Raw genomic sequence first — 18597 nt, forward strand, 5'->3', positions numbered from 1 at the left:
CACGTTATGGGCGGCACAGTAGCACAGTGGTTAGCACTGTTGCTTCACAGCTTCAGGGTCCCAGGTTCAATTCTCGGTTTGGGTCATTGTCTGTGCGGAGTCTGCACGTTCGCCCCATGTCTGCGTGGGTTTCCTTTGGGTGCTCCAATTTCATCCCACAAGTCCCGAAAGACGTGCTAAAAGATCATCTGGACATTCTGAATTCTCCCTCAGTGTACCTGAACAGGCGCCGGAATGTGGCGACTCAGAGTTTTTCACGATAACTTCATTGCAGTGATAGTGTAAGACTACTTGTGACAATAGAGATTATTATTGAAATATTACTTTGCCATCCTAAAAAGATAATGGCAGTCAGTTTTCCAGAATACTTTGTAAAAGACAACATTGCTCACATTTCATTACGTGGATATCACATAAAAAATACAGAATTATAAGCGTCAATGACTTCGGTAATAAAACACACAACATTTGCGATCCAACATATGAGACTATGGTAGAGATTGCAATAATGATTTGTACCCGAAGAGGGCACTTTAAAGCAAATGTTTGGAAACAGTGGCCGAGATTATTGCCCAGAGGCAAGTTGTGTACTGGGTATCAGTTGTGAGCTCAGGAAATCTAGAAGAATGGGCCAAATGTACTGCAGAATTTAACTGTAAGCTGCAGGGTTGCTTTAAATATTTTTCCATGAGTTTTCCACCTACAGGCAGCCTAATAGGTAGACAGGAGGACTTTTGGCTGGTAAATTTGTTTCACAAGGCTGAAGGCTATGAGAGAAGATTATTAGGGGAATGAGAGAGGATATAGAAGGTGGGGCTCCCAATTTGGGGGATGGGTCCAAGAGTGGGCGAGGTAGCAGGTGGTTGCAGCAGATGGTGGCTATGGAAGGAAGGCAGTCAGATTGAGGAATGATGGGGTGAGGGCAAGATTTACTGGATTTCTTGTTGAGCCTGGGGAAAATGTTCCTGCTCCTCCTGGTCCACATGCTGTAAAGACATTTACTTTGTGCATTCAGCTCTTCACACTTTCTTTAAGTTGCCAGGTTTCCAGAAATCTGGGTGGCCCGACTGCCTGTGGGTAAAACTAAATTGACTGTTGAAATGAAGGCACAGGCCTTCTGACCCATAAGTGGAGACGCTAACACTGCACCATAAGATCACCCATCCCTTCAATACAGCTTGTAAATAGTGCACCGAACGTCCACAGCTTTGTAATAGACACTTATCACTCCCAGAAGTGCATCTCTTACCACCATATCAGGAAGTCTACCGTAACTCCATTGGTCCAACCTTACTTTCTCATTTATTGAAATAGTCAATGATTTTCATCAGTCAGTTTAGTAAGTAACTGTAATTCATGTTGTCAGTTTAATATGAAGTTGAGAAGATAATGAATTACCTTTTCCCCTTCAAACTGCTCTGGAAGTTTCCAGTAAAAAGGTTCATAAAGAAGATGCTTGATCACTGCGTCTACATTAGCGACTATCTCCGGATGCTGATGAAAAACACCGCTGGTTGTTTTCCTGTTGTTGAATTTACTTACAATTTCCAGTACAGTCTGGTCAGGATTAAGCATCAGCTTTAAGAGAAAAACAAAGCTGTCATTAGATGCAGCAAGAATGTAAAATTCCAGTTAAAGCACAACTGTCATTTGGAACAATTTGAAAACATATAGCAAACGCGTGCTCCCGACAGTAACTGAACAATTCTAGGGGCGGGATTCTCCGGCACCCGCCCCCCCACCCCACCCCCCCCTCCCTGTCTCCAGCCTTGTGTTTCTTGCCAGTGGGAGGTGGCTTGCCATTCCCTGACAGCGGGATTCCCAAGTCCCCTTGCTGTCAATGGGAATTCCCATTGAAGCCGCCCCATGCCAGGAAACACATGGAGGGGTGTGGGGGAGGGGGGGGGGGGGCATGCACTGCCAGCGGGACCAGAGAATCCCACTGCCAGTGATTCCAGGCAATTCCAACCTTGGTCAATGATTTATGACAACACTTTACTCAAACAAAACAAATCTTGCTGGACCTTTTTTCCATTAAATGAAAACTGAAGGATAGTTTCATAACGGTTCAAACAACAAAGCATTGTGTTAAGATGGCGCAGCAGGTGCTAATGTATTGAGCTGAGATTTCACACAGTCACAACTCCCGGTAAAGTCAGTTAGAACATAGAAAAAGGAGCAGGAGTAAACTATACAGCCCCTCGAGAATGCTCTGCTATTTAATGAGGTCATGCCAGATCGGGCTCTGCGCCGGGCACACAACTTTGTGCAAGTCACCCAACTCTCTCCGCCCGACGCAATCTGTATCATGCCCTCAACAGGGCGTGGTCCAGATCAGCACATTTAAAATGAGCCATTAGGTTCATTTAAATACACAGATGCCGCTTGCACATGGTGCTCAGGAGTCAACAGCCGGGCCTACAAGACCAAAACCATGTGCCAATTAGCACTGGTTTCCACAAATGTGGACCAGATGTGACAGTACCTCGGGAGGCCAGTAGAGACCACCAGCTGGTCAGGGACAGGACAGGGTAGTACCACTCCCCCTAGCACACAGGCACCTTGGCACTGCCACCCTGGCACTGCCAGAGTGCCCAGGTGGCACTGAAAGGGTGTCAGGGGCACTGCCAGTGTGTCAGGCTGGCAGTGTCAGGTTAGTACTACCAGGGACAGATCTGGGGGGTGAGACTTGCCCATTAGTCGCGGGGTGAGGAAATGTTCTAGGGGCATCAAGATGGTTGGGGGTGTAAGAGGGGTCCATAAAGTGGGGGGGGGGGGGGGGGGGGTGATGTGGCCTGAAAGGCAGGTGTAGAGATCGGTGCTGCCAGTCAAAATGGCTAAATCGATTAAACCAACTAAATTGCATCCTCGCCCCAAAAAAACAGTGAATAGCAGGGTGAATCTTGGAACTGCAGCAGCTGATAAAACACCCTGTCAAACTCGCCCAAAACGTTGTTTTAAGTCCGCTGAACCGTGCCCATATTCTTTGAGAGATCAAAAATGTATTTATTGAAGCCTTGATTGTATTCAATGATGGAGCATCTACCAACTCAGTGTCATTTGCAGTAGCTGGTGAACAAATTCAAAACATATCCCCACATAGAAGGGAAATTGACAGATTGTCACTATCATTTGCTCTTGTAAATCTCTAATTACCAATACAACACTTGGAGGGAATGGTGCATCAAAGGCCCTAAGATGTGGGAACCAGTGACATTTTTAAAAAGAATACCATAGTTTCAAGATCTTGTACCATAAGCAGAGATGTACTAAATTTTCAACGCTGTACTTCAATTCAGAAAGCACAATTAAAATGTTGAGATCAATTATGTTACTGTGTAAAGCTGAAACCAACTTAAAGATCTTTATCCGCAAATACATTTCCATTTAAATTAAATATGCAAACTCAAGTTTCAATTGCTCAGCTACAATTACGATAGCAATCTTTGAAATCGTTCTGGGATTCTTTTGGCACTTGACAGATGAATACAAAATGAATAGCAATACACAGGAGAGAGGTACGGTTACTGTAAACAACTGCTTTAGTCCTTACTGAGATACAAAGCTGCTCAGAAGTATTTCATCAAATGTGAAAATAATTAGTGGTTCACTTACTCTCCTGCGGATTAGCCCCTTTGCCTCAGTACATTGTGTAGTCACACCTGAGCAGTAACAGCTACTACATCCATGAGGATTGCTTGAATAGAGTGCAAAAGCTCCGGTCTTGCATCTGTCACAACTAATTCCCTCCACGTTCACCTGCAAAAGTATGATTGGTTGCTTGAGAGATCAACATTAACATACTGATTAAATTGTTATTAAAAAACTTTGTTTTAGAAAATATCCTTGCATGCGGTTACATAGGATACAAGGCTCAGAAACAAGCTAATCAGCCCTAACCAATCTAACCCAGTTTATGCTTCGCTCAAGTCTCCTCCCATCTTGCCTTATCTAAATCTATCAGTGTAACCCGATATTCCCTTCCCCTTCACAAGATTCCCCTCAGAAGCGGCTGTACAAAGTGGCTAGCACCACTGCCTCACAGCTCTAGGGACCCGGGTTCAATTCCGCCCTCGGGTTACTGTCAGTGTGGAGTTTGTACGTTCTCCCCGTGTCCGGGTGGGATTCCTCCGGGGTGCTCCAGTTTCGTCCCACAGTCCAAAGATGTGCAGGTTAGGTGAATTGGCCATGATCAATTGCCCCTTAGTGTCCAAAAGGTTAGTTTAAGTTGGGTGGAGTTATTGGGGATAGGATGGCGGACTGACCCTGGGTAGGGTACACTTTCAGAGGGTCAGTGTTGATTTGATGGACTGAATGGCCCCATCTGCATTGCATTGATTCTATGATATGCTTGTCTTGCCTCTGATAGATACTATTAGCTTCAACTACTCAAGTTTGACCATTAGAAAGTTTTTTTGTGGGTTTGTAAGCGAGCAAAGATATTTAATTAATGTCTGTGCTCAAGTATTTATGTGCTGATTGTGAAGAAACTTGTCTGGCAGAATGCCTCGAGTTCAAGACAAAAAAGGGTTCGTTTTTATTGAGTCAAAAGCCCACCGAGGCAAAAATATAAAACTATTTAAAAATGTTAGAAGGTGAAACACATGTTCAACCTTCATAGGCTCTTGATTAATAAGGGAATCAGGGGTTATGAGGAGAAAGCAGGAAAATGGGGTGAGAAACATACCAGCCATGATTAAATTGTGGATCAGATTTGACGGGCCGAATGGGCTAATTCTGTTCCGATGTCTTATGGTCTTATAATGTATTCACACAGATACGCAAGCATGATGAATTACAAGCTATGGAGTAGAAAATTACTTTCTTAATGAAATTGAAGCTCAATGCAAATTGGAAAAATACAGAGGGTGGAATTCTCCCATTCCAAGGCTAAGTGCGGTGGCGGGCAGCTCCAGCGGCACCTGTCTCACCAAGCAGAATGGCAGATCCCACACCAGATGCAGTGCTTGGAACCTCACTAAATATGCAGAGGTGAGTTTCCCTCCGTTTATTCTGGTGGGCCAGCAGCTGATTTGTCCGCCTGCCCTCAGTTGACAGGTTCAAAGGTAATAGCACCATATTTAAAGAACAATCCAGCTCACTTATATCACTCTCTCCAGCCCACCTGTCTTCACCAGAATATGCAAGATGTCAGAAACCCAGAGGGAATGGCTCGCAACCATAAGAAAAAGTGTGTTCCTCAATTCAACCACCCTCCCCCCAAACACATCACTGCAAGGTGTCCAAGCCCCACTTAGATCTCTACTCACTGCCTCTGGAGTTTTCAACCATCCCCTTCCAGTAAAGAATGAGGTCTCCCTTTGATCCCCTTGTTTGTGAGCTTTTCATGCAGCTATGTCATGGTCCAGCTTTCCTCTCCTTGGTTCATTGTATTTCTTCTTCAAGCACCCCTTTGTCCCTCTGCCTGCCATCATGAACCCTCACCCTCCCTCCTCCTTGAACTGCCTCTTTCCATATTGCCCCCCCTTCTCATCTCACACTCCACTCCTTTGTTGTGGTGCCTGTATGAGTCCCATAGCACAGTGCTGTCCAGATAGACACCATTGTGTGGCACCAGGGTGGAAGGAGACCCCTGTACTCACCAAATCCAGTCACACTGTTGAACTGAGTTCGTGACACAGGAAGGTCCATAGGTCCAGCAACACGGTGCTGTCCATGAAGACCAGCTTGGCAAGGAGAAGGAGGGCAGGAACCGGTCTGCCCCGGCAGAGTGGTGAATAGCGCATCAGGAGCAGCACAGCACTGTGGCAGAAAGGATTTGTTGCACTCATCTCAAAGTCTCTGGCGAACTTTGCACTGTCTTAAGCAATCGTGTTTGACACCAACATGATATCCCAATGCTAGATTGGAAGGTCTGACGGCCAACAGCAGGTAGCTCTTATAATATGCATTCATGAGATGTAAATAAATGCAAATTGCATTTGCGGCAACTGCCAGTGGGGCCACCGCCCCGCCATTAATCCACTATTGGGAGAATTGCAATGTAATTTTACACCAGCAGGTTTCTGACTTTTTGGCTCTCACCAGAGACGACGTGCCCACCTACACCAAATCCGTCGCGGACAGGTTGAGATGATTCTGCCCACAGAGCTCAATGTTTACAAGTCCTTGGCTCATTCCTGTTGGTGAAACAGAAGCTTTTCATTGTGGCCTTGAAAATTAGGTGGAATTGAAATTCATAGAGAGTGAAATGTTTGGAGGCAGTGAGCGGGATTTTGCACCCTGTGCGCAGAAAATCTTTTTGCTTTCATGCCGGCTTCACAGAGTTCGAGGTGCCCTTTTTAAAGGGTGTCCCAATCTACGCTGAAAGACTACTCCACCCCCCCCCCCCCTGCCTAATGGATACAGGAAACCCATCCCAGTGCACACCAGGGTAATTCCCCTTACACACACCGGAGAAACCCTCCCCACACAAGCACAAGATTGACACTGCTAGCTGGCACTGCCAGGGGGGCACTGTAAGGTTAGCATTGCCAGGATGCAGAGTCAAGGGTCCCGAGCACGTCCTCTCTCCCCCCGGTGGCTATACTTACCTTTATACCCATGGCATGTTCACCTCGACTGATTGACAGCGGCTGGTTTAGCACAGGGCTAAATAGCTGGCTTTGAAAGCAGACCACGGCAATCCAGCAGCGCGGGTTCAATTCCCGTACCAGCCTGCCGAACAGGCGCTGGAATGTGGCGACTAGGGGCTTTTCACAGTAACTTCATTTGAAGCCTATTTGTGACAATAAGCGATTTTAATTTCATTTCATTTTACAAAAGCAGTTTTAAACCTCGCCAACGTGGTGTCACGTCGCAAAGGGGGAATTCTTTATGTGGGGGGAGCATGTGGCGAGGAAATTCTTTAACTGCATCCCTATGTAATTAAGAAATTTCCCATCCTTTCTGGGCACGAACCTCATTCCGTCTCTGGTGAGGGGTGGGAAAATCAGAAAATGAGATCTCACCGGCAAGAATTTAGTTTTCCAATTCCCGCGAGGTTTTAGACTGTTGCTATTTACATTCATAAGACCATAAGACCGTAAGACATAGGAGCAGAATTAGGCCACTCGGACTATCGAGTCTCTCCGCCATTCAATCATGGCTGATATTTTCTCATCCCCATTCTCCTGCCTTCTCCCCATAACCCCTGATCCCCTTATTAATCAAGAGCCTATCTATCTCTGTCTTAAAGACACTCAATGATTTGGCCTCCACAGCCTTCTGCGGTGAAGAGTTCCACAGATTCACCACCCTCTGGCTGAAGACATTCCTCCTCATCTCAGTTTTAATGGATCGTCACTTTAGTCTGAGATGGTGTCTTCTAGTTCTACCTACAAATGGAAACATCCCCTCCACGTCCACTCGATCCAGGCCTCGCAGTATTCTGTAAGTTTCATGGGGAATATTGGCGCAAAGTCACCCCAATCTCTTTTTAAACCATAATCTATCTTTTCCAAAAATGTCTTTCAATTAAAAATTATCTGTTGCCGCAGGACTTCGAACTGGAATAAAGGGCCTTGGCTTGAGGGAGAAGAGAGAAGGGAGAATATTACTGTCCCACTTGGAGGTGTTCCAGTCTACTGTTTCAGCAGATTGCATGCTGTATTAAAAGTGATTCATAGAATGGTTACTCCAGTCACAGGACCCCTCTCCCAATAATGATTTTAGAAGGTGACTTCAGAAGTTGATTTCGGAACCATCTGTGGCTTTTGCTTCATAGCTGAGGTGATCAGACTATAATGTCCCAGTCATTAACTACTGAAAATCTATTTTCTTGATGAGATAGGAGAACACCTTTCCATGTAGCTATTGGCTTGATATACTTTATATCTCCACGTAGCCTTATAGATATGCAAATGTGAGGTTTAGTACAGTTTTCATTAAATCCTTTAGAAAAAGTTCTTGATATCAGCATGTGCGGCATTACACAGATGGGCATTGTGGCATGTCAGAATTGAAATTTGCATGGGGAGCTTCCAGAAACTGATCAACTTGCAATACCAGATGTCAGGTGATTTGTGGCAGCCATCTTAAAATGTGTATTTTCCTGCTTTTAAAAATGTACTTTTTAAATAGTTCAATATAAGTGTGTTCAGCTGATGAAATTGCAAATCAGATTGATATCCCTCATGCACAAGTCACATCATTGTGACAAGATAATTTTATGACATTGCATTATCAGAGGAAAACCCCATCAATGATGCTCTGAGCATAATTTTCCAACCATCTAGAATAATAATTAGAATGCTATAGCCAGACCAAAGCAGAATTGCCAATCTGTGCTCTCAAAAGAAAAGGTTATAAGCCAGAAAGTCAACCTATGAACATTTGTGAATTGAAAAATGTCACATAGAAATTTGAAACTATTGATCTGTCATCAATAGGATGATGATTGCCCCTGTTGGTAGCAACATGTATGTAAACACCACCCCCTGCGTGTTTTGGTTGGGCTTACATCTCAAAGAGCAAGTAGACAAATACAGATTGTCTCTCATACTTTAAATCAATTTTCCTGCCAGCCGTTTATTCAGCATCAATGCGGAAGCCACATGTTTTCAATTTGTTAAAATCTTCACAGTTTACAAATTCAGGATGGTACATGGTGAAGAGTCGCTCAATTTGTAATTATTGGTTTAAATCAATTCCAAAAGTACTGGTACTAATCTGTTCTAAATCAGATCAGCCATTCTTGGGATTATTCACAAAACCATATCAAGGTAAAGTGTAGAAACACACCAGGGATACAAATAAAAAACTACACAGTGAAATACAAATGGATGGAACAATCACAAGGAAAGTGTCACAACAAGCTGACAGAATTCTGAAAGCTTTTAGTAAAGATGCAGAGGCATCTGAACCGATTGGCAGCATTTACAAATTCTGAATGAGCAGGGAATTAGGCAGTAATAGATGTAGGGAAAAAGAGGATGTGGTGCGCATTCACAGAAGGTATCCTTCCAACAGATGGCATAACTCTGTAGCTTGGTCAGGCATGAGTCTGCAGAGAAATGACAGAGCAGCCTAGAACTGCTTGATGAGCTACTGAAATAGAAGCTGTGCTACAAAAGGTGGTTGTGAAGAGGGTCAACTTCTGTGCCATTTCACAAGTGCATCCCCATAAGTCTGAACTGCAACAGAAAGAGGTAGAAGTAGGCTTGATTTGACCACACTAATGCGTATGTTTGCAGCAGTTGTTCTTACAATCAGTGGCATAGCTTCACATCAAGCTTTCTGTTTATTGACAGGTAGCTCCTTGTTCTTCTGTCTTCTGTCAATCATTCTCTCCATATGAGATATCTTACCCATATTTATAGGCACTGCCTTGACCATCCTATCCATATGAGCATTCTGCATCCATCTTCTTGCTCACAAAGACCACTTCCTTGTGTCCTTTATCAACCACATTCCTCTACCTCCTTCTGACGAAACTTCAATCTGCATTCACTTGAAATAAACTTTCTCCCAGGTCAATTACAATTGCACTTTCAAAGTGCCAAAAGTCTAGCCTTTGGTTCTCCATATACGATGGTACTTCTGCAATTATCAATCTGGTCAACTTTTATGGAGAGAGATATTAGGAAATTGAGTCCAGAAATAAGACCCCAATGTAGCAGGCAACATAGGGGTTAAACTATTGAGGGGGAAATACTGCTAGCACGGAGACAGAGTTACCATACCTGGCCGAGTTACTTTCTCCCCATCAGGTTTAAACTAGTTAATGAGAATACACAGGATGCCCCCCGATCCATTGTTCTTCAAGACGCTCCTGTCTAACCAGCTATTAGCACATTACAGAGTCTGATGGCCTCTTTATCCGTCAATGGGAGGTTAAGTGCATATCAATAGCATGGCTCTGTTATTTGTTTAAACGGGAGTGGGCCGTCAGACAGTCAAGATAACGATGATAGGTTCAAGTCTGAAAACCCCTGAGCACCTTTGTTTGAGGGGCCGGATGGAGGAGAGAAAGAGAGAGAGAGAGAATCCTGTTTTGAACAGGTTGGGGAAAAGGCTTTAGAAATCGTCCAAAAGAGGTCATGAGAGGTGCAACCAAGGCAGACTTTGGAAAAGGGTTCTGAATGTTTGACCCTAACATAGAAAACTGCATGTAATCTACAACGGTTAGGCTTGAAGTTTAAGAGTTTAAATATTGTTTTCTTTTCTTTTGTTTTAATAAAATAACCAAGCCCTTATATTATCACCCCTGGAACGAATCGATCTTTCCGTACCACCTTAAAACTTAAAAACGTTATAGTCGTGGTGCAGTCTCTTAGCCACTGTTGCGAGCTGACCAGGCATCCGTAACACAACTGATCACATTTCATGCTCCAGTAACACCCTTAACCCTTTTTTCAACCTGACCGTTCCCTTTCGCAATGATCATATATTCGCTCCCTCAACTACAAATAAATGCAAATTATTGCTTGTTCTTACAGAACCTCAATGTCTTAGTTTGTTACCTAAAATTCAAAGAGGACTCTAATGACACAGCCTTGGTCAGAAAATGTACTGATGTCGAAGGCTGTCCTATACTGTAGAGACTTGCAAAAAAAATCTTTATTGTTACGTATGTTACGACCTCAGTCTAAGGATAATTGAAGTCACTCATTATTATAATCACCTGGTTTTCATGCATTTTTCTCCAATTTGTCTGTACGCCTCTTTATCTCTTTTCTGTTCTTTGGTGGTCTTACACATACCCCAGTTGAATTATTCCTTACTTCTTATTTTGTAATTCTAATAAGTTTTTGCACGGTATGTTTATAGAGAAAAAGGCAAGAAACCAGTATTGCATAGAGTCACCATGGCAAGCAAAATGGTGGCATCAACTTTGTGAGTTAATTGGTCATGTCCTTTTGCCTAGCTCTTACCATGTGCAGCATGCTAATGCAGGCGAGTGAGAAGTTTGGTCATTTTAATCCTTGAGCCTCCTGTCCATATACAAGGATAGATTCCTGCTCAAACGTGGCAGCAATTGTGAGCAGGTTGGCGGGTATCAAATTTTGGGCGTCAGGAACTACCGACATGGGCCTTATGGAGTTGTTCTCTGGCACAAAGCAAATAAGTCACTTGGGGAGAGGAATGAGGGGAGGAATCCCAGGGGAGTTGCATGTTGGCACAGAGGTTAGCACTGCTGTTTCACATCTCCCTAGGGACCCGGGTTCAATTCTTGCCTCGGGTGACTGTGTGGAGTTTGCACTTTCTCCCCGTGTCTGTGTGCGTTTCCTCCGGGTGCTCCGGTTTCCTCCCAAGTCCAAAGATGTGCGGGTTCGATGGATTGGCCATGAAGAATTGCCCCTTAAGTGTCCAAAAGATTATGTGGGTTACTGGGTTAAGGGGATAGGGTGGAAGTGTGGATTTAGGTCGGGTGCTCTTTCCAAGGGCCAGTGCAGACTTGATGGGCTGAATGGCCTCCTTCTGCACTGTAAAATCTAGGATTCTATAAGGATTCCTTATTTGACCCAGAAAAGCAAACCTGTTTCCCCTGACACTAAAGAAAATCATTCTAACCTTGCTGTTATTATAAATTTTGAATCTATGCTTTGGATCTTTGTTTCCTTTGTTAAATTTTTACTCATTTTTTTTTCTTTGTGATAAAAGCACTTGGACTTTAAAAACCCCCAAAATAAACCTGAAGATTGTCAATGAGTTTCATTTAAACAATATTTTTACCAGTCAAATACTTATTGAGTATAACAAGGTCCCATCTATGACAAAAGATAGACTCACCTTACAGTTACACTGTCCGTTATATTCTGCGCATGAACAAATTGCTGCTTCATCACAAGTTTGACCCTCTGTCCCTGCCACACCACAGTCACAGTGTCTGCACTGTGGATAATTCCAGTAACCTGCTCTGCATCGGTCACATTTTTCCCCTGTGTATCCTGGACGGCAGAAGCAGCAACCTGTTACATCATCACACTGAAGGTTTAACGAGCCCACAATAGTACAGTCACAGTGCTAAAAAAAAAAGAAAACAAATATGTATAAATTTGCTAAATTTTGACCAAATGCTTATTGAATTTAAACCTACAACGTTACGGAATACCCAAGTTAAGAAACGAACAAAAGAACTGAACTGAAATGGCTGTCCCAATTGTTATGAATAACGAGTTCATGGTTCATAGTAATATTTTTGAGATAATATTTAGCTCTCGGAAGATTAAAGTTTAACTTTGGAAAATGGGCTTAATGCACCTTGAAGACTATTACATTGAAAAGGTTAGGGTCATGTTGATTTAAGGGATGGCCAGCTAGGAAGTAAAGATGATAAACAGCAGGTGAGCTTACTTAGCTGGAGATTTAAAGATGAAAGCCAAAATGTTCCTGTCCTGCTAGTGAGCTTAAGAAAGAAATGGGCCGGGATTTTCCCCTACCCGGCGGGGCGGGGGGTCCCGGCGGGATGGAGTGGCGGGAACCACTCGGCATCGGCCGCCCCAAAGGTGCTGATCCGCACCTTTAGGGGCTGAGCCCTCACCTTGAGGGGCTAGGCCCGCGCCGGAGTGGTTGGCGCACCGCCGGCCGGCGGGAAAGGCCTTTGGCGCCACGCCAGCTGGGGCCAAAAGGACTTCGCCGGCCGGCAGAAGTCCGCGCATGCGCGGGAGCGTCAGCAGCTGCTGACGTCATCCCCGCGCATGCGCGGGGGGGGTCCTCTTCCGCGTCAGCCATGGTGAAGGCTGTGGCTGAGGCGGAGGGAAAAGAGTGCCCCCACGGCACAGGCCTGCCCGTGGATCAGTGGGCCCCAATCGCGGGCCAGGCCACCGTGGGGGCACCCCCCTGGGGCCAGATCGCCCCGCGCCTCCCCCAGGACCCAGGAGCCTGCCCACGCCGCCTGGTCCCGCCGGTAAGAGAGGTGGTTTGATTCACGCCGGCAGGACTGGCATTCCAGCAGCGGGACTTTGGCCCATCGTGGGCCGGAGAATGTTACCAGGCAACATCCTGGTAAATCTCCTCTGCACCCTTTCCAATGCTTCCACATCCTTCCTATAATGCGGCGACCAGAATTGCACGCAATACTCCAAATGCGGTCGCACCAGAGTTTTGTTCTTACATAACCTCAGTGTCTTAGTTTGTTACCTAAAATTCAAAGAGGACTCTAATGACACAGCCTTGGTCAGAAAATGTACTGATGTAGAAGGCTGTCCTATACTGTAGAGACTTGCAAAAAAAATCTTTATTGTTACGTATGTTGCTACCTCAGTCTAAGGATAATTGAAGTCACTCATTATTATAATCACCTGGTTTTCATGCATTTTTCTCCAATTTGTCTGTACGCCTCTTTATCTCTTTTCTGTTCTTTGGTGGTCTTACACATACCCCAGTTGAATTATTCCTTACTTCTTATTTTGTAATTCTAATAAGTTTTTGCACGGTATGTTTATAGAGAAAAAGCAAGAAACCAGTATTGCATAGATAGAGTTACCATGGCAAGCAAAATGGTGGCATCAACTTTGTGAGTTAATTGGTCATGTCCTTTTGCCTAGCTCTTGCCATGTGCAGCATGCTAATGCAGGCGAGTGAGAAGTTTGGTCATTTTAATCCTTGAGCCTCCTGTCCATATACAAGGATAGATTCCTGCTCAAACGTGGCAGCAATGGTGAGCAGGTTGGCGGGTATCAAATTTTGGGCGTCAGGAGCTACCGACATGGGCCTTATGGAGTTGTTCTCTGGCACAAAGCAAATAAGTCACTTGGGGAGAGGAATGAGGGGATGAATCCCAGGGGAGTTGCAACATGACCTCATGGCTCCGAAACTCAATCCCTTTACAAATAAAAGCTAACACACCGTCCGCCTTCTTAACAACCCTCTCAACCTGGGTGGCAACTTTCAGGGATCTATGTACATGAACACCAAGATCTCTCTGCTCATCCAAACTACCAAGAATCTTACCATTAGCCCAGTACTCTGTCTTCCTGTTATTCCTTCCAAAATGAATCACCTCACACTTTTCTGCATTAAACTCCATTTGCCACCTTTCAGCCCAGCTCTGCAGCTTATCTATGTCCCTCTGTAACTTGGAACATCCTTCCGCACTGTCCACAACTCCACCGCCTTTAGTGTCATCTGCAAATTTACTCACCCATCCTTCTACGCCCTCCTCCAGGTCATTTATAAAAATGACAAACAGCAGTGGCCCCAAAACAGATCCTTCTGGTAGAATACTAGTAACTGGACTCCAGTCTGAACACTTCCCATCAACCACCACCCTTTGTCTTCTTCCAGCTAGCCAATTTCTGATCCAAACTGCTAAATCTCCCTGAATCCCATGCCTCCGTATTTTCTGCAGTAGCCTACCATGGGGAACCTTATCAAACGTTTTACTGAAATCCATATACACCACATCAACTTCTTTACCCTCATCCACCTGTTTGGTCACCTTCTCAAAGAACTCAATAAGGTTTGTGAGGCACGACCTACCCAACAAAACCATGTTGACTATCTCTAATCAAATTATTCCATTCCAGATGATTATACATCCTATCTCTCATAAACCTTTCCAAGATTTTGCCGACAACAGAAGTAAGGCTCACTGGTCTACCATTACCGGGGTTGTCTCTACTCCCCTTCTTGAACAAGGGGATAACATTTGCTATCCTCCAGGCTTCTGGCACTATTCCTGTAGACAAAGATGATGTAAAGATCAAAGTGAAAGGCTCAGCAATCTCCTCCCTAGCTTCCCAGAGAATCCTAGGATAAATCCCATCCGGCCCAGGGGACTTATCTATTTTCACACTTTCCAGAATTGCTAACACCTCCTCCTTATGAACCTCAAGCCCTTCTAATCTAGTAGCCTGGATCTCAGTATTCTCCTTGACAATATTGTCTTTTTCCTGCGTGAATACTGACGAAAAATATTCATTTAGCACCTCTCCTGGGTGATTGAGTAGTCTGCAACATGGTAAAAGGCTATATCAAAAAGGTGTTGCTATTAACAGACTCCAGGCGGCAAAGATGTTGTTGTTAGCTGACTTTGAGTAGTTGTGGCTTAGGAGACGTTCTCGAAGCCATTTGATAGCTCTGCACAGTTAGAGCTCAGGAGAAACCCTGGGGATCGGAGGAGGTGGCAGAAGGCCTCTGGCTCCATGTTGGAATGGGTTAGCGATGAGAAGAAGCCATAGGAATCATTTATAGCTTGGTGTCGCTGGAGAGATTGAAGCTTGATAAATCCAGTGGCAGTGCCAGGTCAGTGAATCTAGCCTGCTTTTAAAGAGCTGAAATTGCACCAGTAAGTGGAGGCTGGAGTGCAGACTTGGAAATCCAGGGGAATGGAGTCTTGGGAGATGGGATTAATTTGCTGGGAGGTGCGCAGTGGTTGAGGCATTCCGATCTGGAGCATATTCCCTTAGATTACAAGAATCTATCAATCTCTTCTATTTCTTCAAATCTCCTTAAAAAGGAATTTTGATTGGGAAACTTCCTAATGTCCAAAATTGTTTTGGGAATTTAAAGAACAAGAATTATTCACACAAAGACTCAAAAGAACATGTATGCCTGGAGACAGAAAAGCAGGCAAAAATAGGAAAAGTAAGTTGGATGGCCTCAAAACTGCTTAGCTAACTTTCTTTTAAGCCCTGCACTATCTTTGCACCTAATGGCCATGTAAAATGGTGTACATTCAGCATATGAACGGCAAGCAAGATACTGTGGTAGTTTAACAGGATTCTCATGTGAAGCAAATATATTGTAATATGTATTATAATGTAGCATCTGTCCTTGACTCCATGTCTATCAGTCGGTTGGCAATTTTGACGCATGTAGACCGGGATTCTCCGCCGGCGGGATTCTCCGTTATGCCGGCGCCCGGGGGTTTCCCGACGGCTTGGGGCTGCCCCACAATGGGAAACCCCATTGACCGGCCGGCGTAACGGAGAATCCCGCCGGCCGGTCGGGGCAGAAATGTGGCGGGGTGGGGCGGAGAATCCCGGCGGTAATGTTATAACTATCCACACATTCAATGCCATAGCTATTAGGCTGCAGTATTGTTTGATAAGAAAGATGAACGGGAGAGAGGTAATTAATGCAATGGCTTTGTGATTACCACATGATCATACGCAACAGTGACATACCCTGCCCCTGACCTAGGGATCATAGGACTTCACCCTATTTACATGGCTGGTATTTGCTCCAGTTGGAGTTCAACACAAATGTTCACCGCAGGAGGATCTGCAGTGTGGTGTTGATGGCCAGGCTGTGTGGTCCTTCCCTCCACCATGAAAGTCCAGTACAAAGTCTTACAACACCAGGTTAAAGTCCAACAGGTTTGTTTCGATGTCACTAGCTTTCGGAGCGCTGCTCCTTCCTCAGGTGAATGAAGAGGTCTGTTCACATGTCACATTACATTCATCCCCCACCATCTGGCCTTCAAAATCCTACCAACTGTCCTGGCTTGATATAATTCACACCTCTTTAAAAACCATCTCTGGATCTGTAAAGATTTAATCACCTACGAATGCTCGCATTCCTAGCATTGTTTGGCATCTTTGAATTTGTCTATATATGTGTTTCTGGAACAGACCTCTTCATTCACCTGAGGAAGGAGCAGCGCTCCGAAAGCTAGTGACATCGAAACAAACCTGTTGGACTTTAACCTAGTGTTGTAAGACTTCGTACTGTGCTCACCCCAGTCCAACGCCGGCATCTCCACATCATGAAAGTCCAGTATGGGACTGCTGTAAAATAATTCTCGGCAGGACATCAGACTAGAAGCCCAGTCGACAGCTTATCCTCCTTGACTCCATTTCAGGCATTCAGTTTCAGGAGGTCAGAATGTCTCTTCTCACTCACCATAGCAGCCTACTAATAATAAATGTGCGACAATATCCAGCAGATTGGGGCCTGCTCATGCAGTCTGCATAATTTGCTTTGTTTGCGGGTGAGACGAGGCTCTACTTTCAAACAAGGTTATGGGAAGTTCCATGCTCATGTCTCAGAAAAGTTTGCAGAATTACAGCAGATCCCCGATAAAAAGCTCAGGCAACTTATTTTCCCAGGATCCTCAGGTGCATGACCCCTCAAGTATTTGATTTTTGACACCCTATTTGATTTTTTTCCCAGTATTTTGGAATCTGTAATGAACAAGGAGATTGCATTTTCATTTCCTCTAAAAGGTCAAGTGACATTTCTTCATTTTTATTGAAAACAGCTTTTTATTTTGACAGTTAGGAATTAATTATATTGCTTTTTAGTAAGTTCCTTCTCCAAGAACAGTTTTAATTTAAAAAGTTTAATAAATTTTCTGATTTTTTTAAAGAAAAAAAGCCCAACAATGAACAAGAGGTTCAAAATCTATTCCAGGGAGCACTGTGGGAAGCAAATTCAAAACTGTCCATCTCTCTCCTCCCTCTCCTGCTCAATTTGGCATTCATTCCCATCTTTGAAATGAGCAACATCTCTTTCTCTCCTCGTACAAGTTGACTCTCAGCCATCATGTACATGCACCCTGTTCATGCAAGCACTCTTTACCCTGCTCCCCACACTCTTTATGATCACTCTCTCCATCAGACTCCACCCACCAATTCACGTCAGCCTACTCCTTGTTGCTCTCCATATCAGTTAAAGTTTTCACTTTCTTCCTTGTGTTCTTGCTCACGCTAGTTCATACTGAAATTCTCCTTCTTCTGCAGGGAAATCATAGAGATGTGCAAGACCTATGAAGTGGTGATACTGGGGGACTTTAATTATCCAAATATCAATTGGGTAATGTTAGACTAAAGGTTAGGGGGGGGGGGAGTAATTTCTGAAATGTGTGCAAGAGACCTTCTTTGACCAGTATGTTCTTGGTCCAACTAGGAAGGAAGCATTACTGGATCTGGTTCTGGAGAATGAGGTGGGCCAGAGAGACCAAGTGGCTTTGGGGGAATCAATTAGCTCAGAGTGATAAATGTACCATTAACTTTAGACTAATAATGGAGAAGATCAAGAAACAATCTGAAATAAAACATCTAAAATAGAAAAGGGCTACTTCAATGGGATGACAATGGATTAGGCCAAGATAAAATTGAACCAAAAATTGACAAGAAATGCTAGAACAAAACAATGGCTGATCTTTCAAGGAGGAGATCTTTCAGGTACAGTTTATGGAGTGCTGAAGAATTATATAAATAAACAATTTTAATCCTCCCTTTATAATAGCTGTACCTGTAATCAGAAAGTTTGTAAAAGACAACAGTTCATAAAATTGAATGTAAGCAATGCAGTTCAAAGCTTTTAAATTTCTAAGCTTGCAGAGAGGCTTCAATACTTTAAAGGGCAATGCAATTGACTGTGTAAAACCACATCAAATGTTTGTTTCCACCACATTAAAGAGAATACCTTTACCTTCATCTCACAGATCTTTGAACTTGGCATACTGACAGATTGTTTAAAGGGTTTAGAACATAGAACATAGAATATTACAGCGCAGTACAGGCCCTTCGGCCCTCGATGTTGCACCGACCTGTGAAACCACTCTAAAGCCCATCTACACTATTCCTTTATCATCCATATGTCTATCCAATGACCATTTGAATGCCCTTAGTGTTGGCGAGTCCACTACTGTTGCAGGCAGGGCATTCCACACCCTTACTACTCTCTGAGTAAAGAACCTACCTC

At 44.1% G+C, this 18597-nt stretch overlaps 1 protein-coding gene across 6 annotated transcripts in view; it reads right to left on the reverse strand.

Annotated features, from left to right (window-relative positions):
- Positions 1-18597, reverse strand: part of lama2 (laminin, alpha 2) — a 747099-nt gene that overhangs the window by 225833 nt on the left and 502669 nt on the right. For all 6 annotated transcript variants that reach the window (XM_072499223.1, XM_072499224.1, XM_072499222.1 and 3 more), the window contains 3 exons: positions 11734-11967; positions 3616-3759; positions 1399-1578 (listed from right to left, as the gene is read on the reverse strand). In XM_072499223.1, coding sequence (XP_072355324.1) covers positions 1399-1578; positions 3616-3759; positions 11734-11967 — 558 coding nt within the window. The remainder of the gene's footprint in view (positions 1-1398; positions 1579-3615; positions 3760-11733; positions 11968-18597) is intronic.

The sequence above is a fragment of the Scyliorhinus torazame genome, chromosome 4 (assembly GCF_047496885.1).
Source record: "Scyliorhinus torazame isolate Kashiwa2021f chromosome 4, sScyTor2.1, whole genome shotgun sequence".
NCBI lineage: Eukaryota > Metazoa > Chordata > Chondrichthyes > Carcharhiniformes > Scyliorhinidae > Scyliorhinus > Scyliorhinus torazame.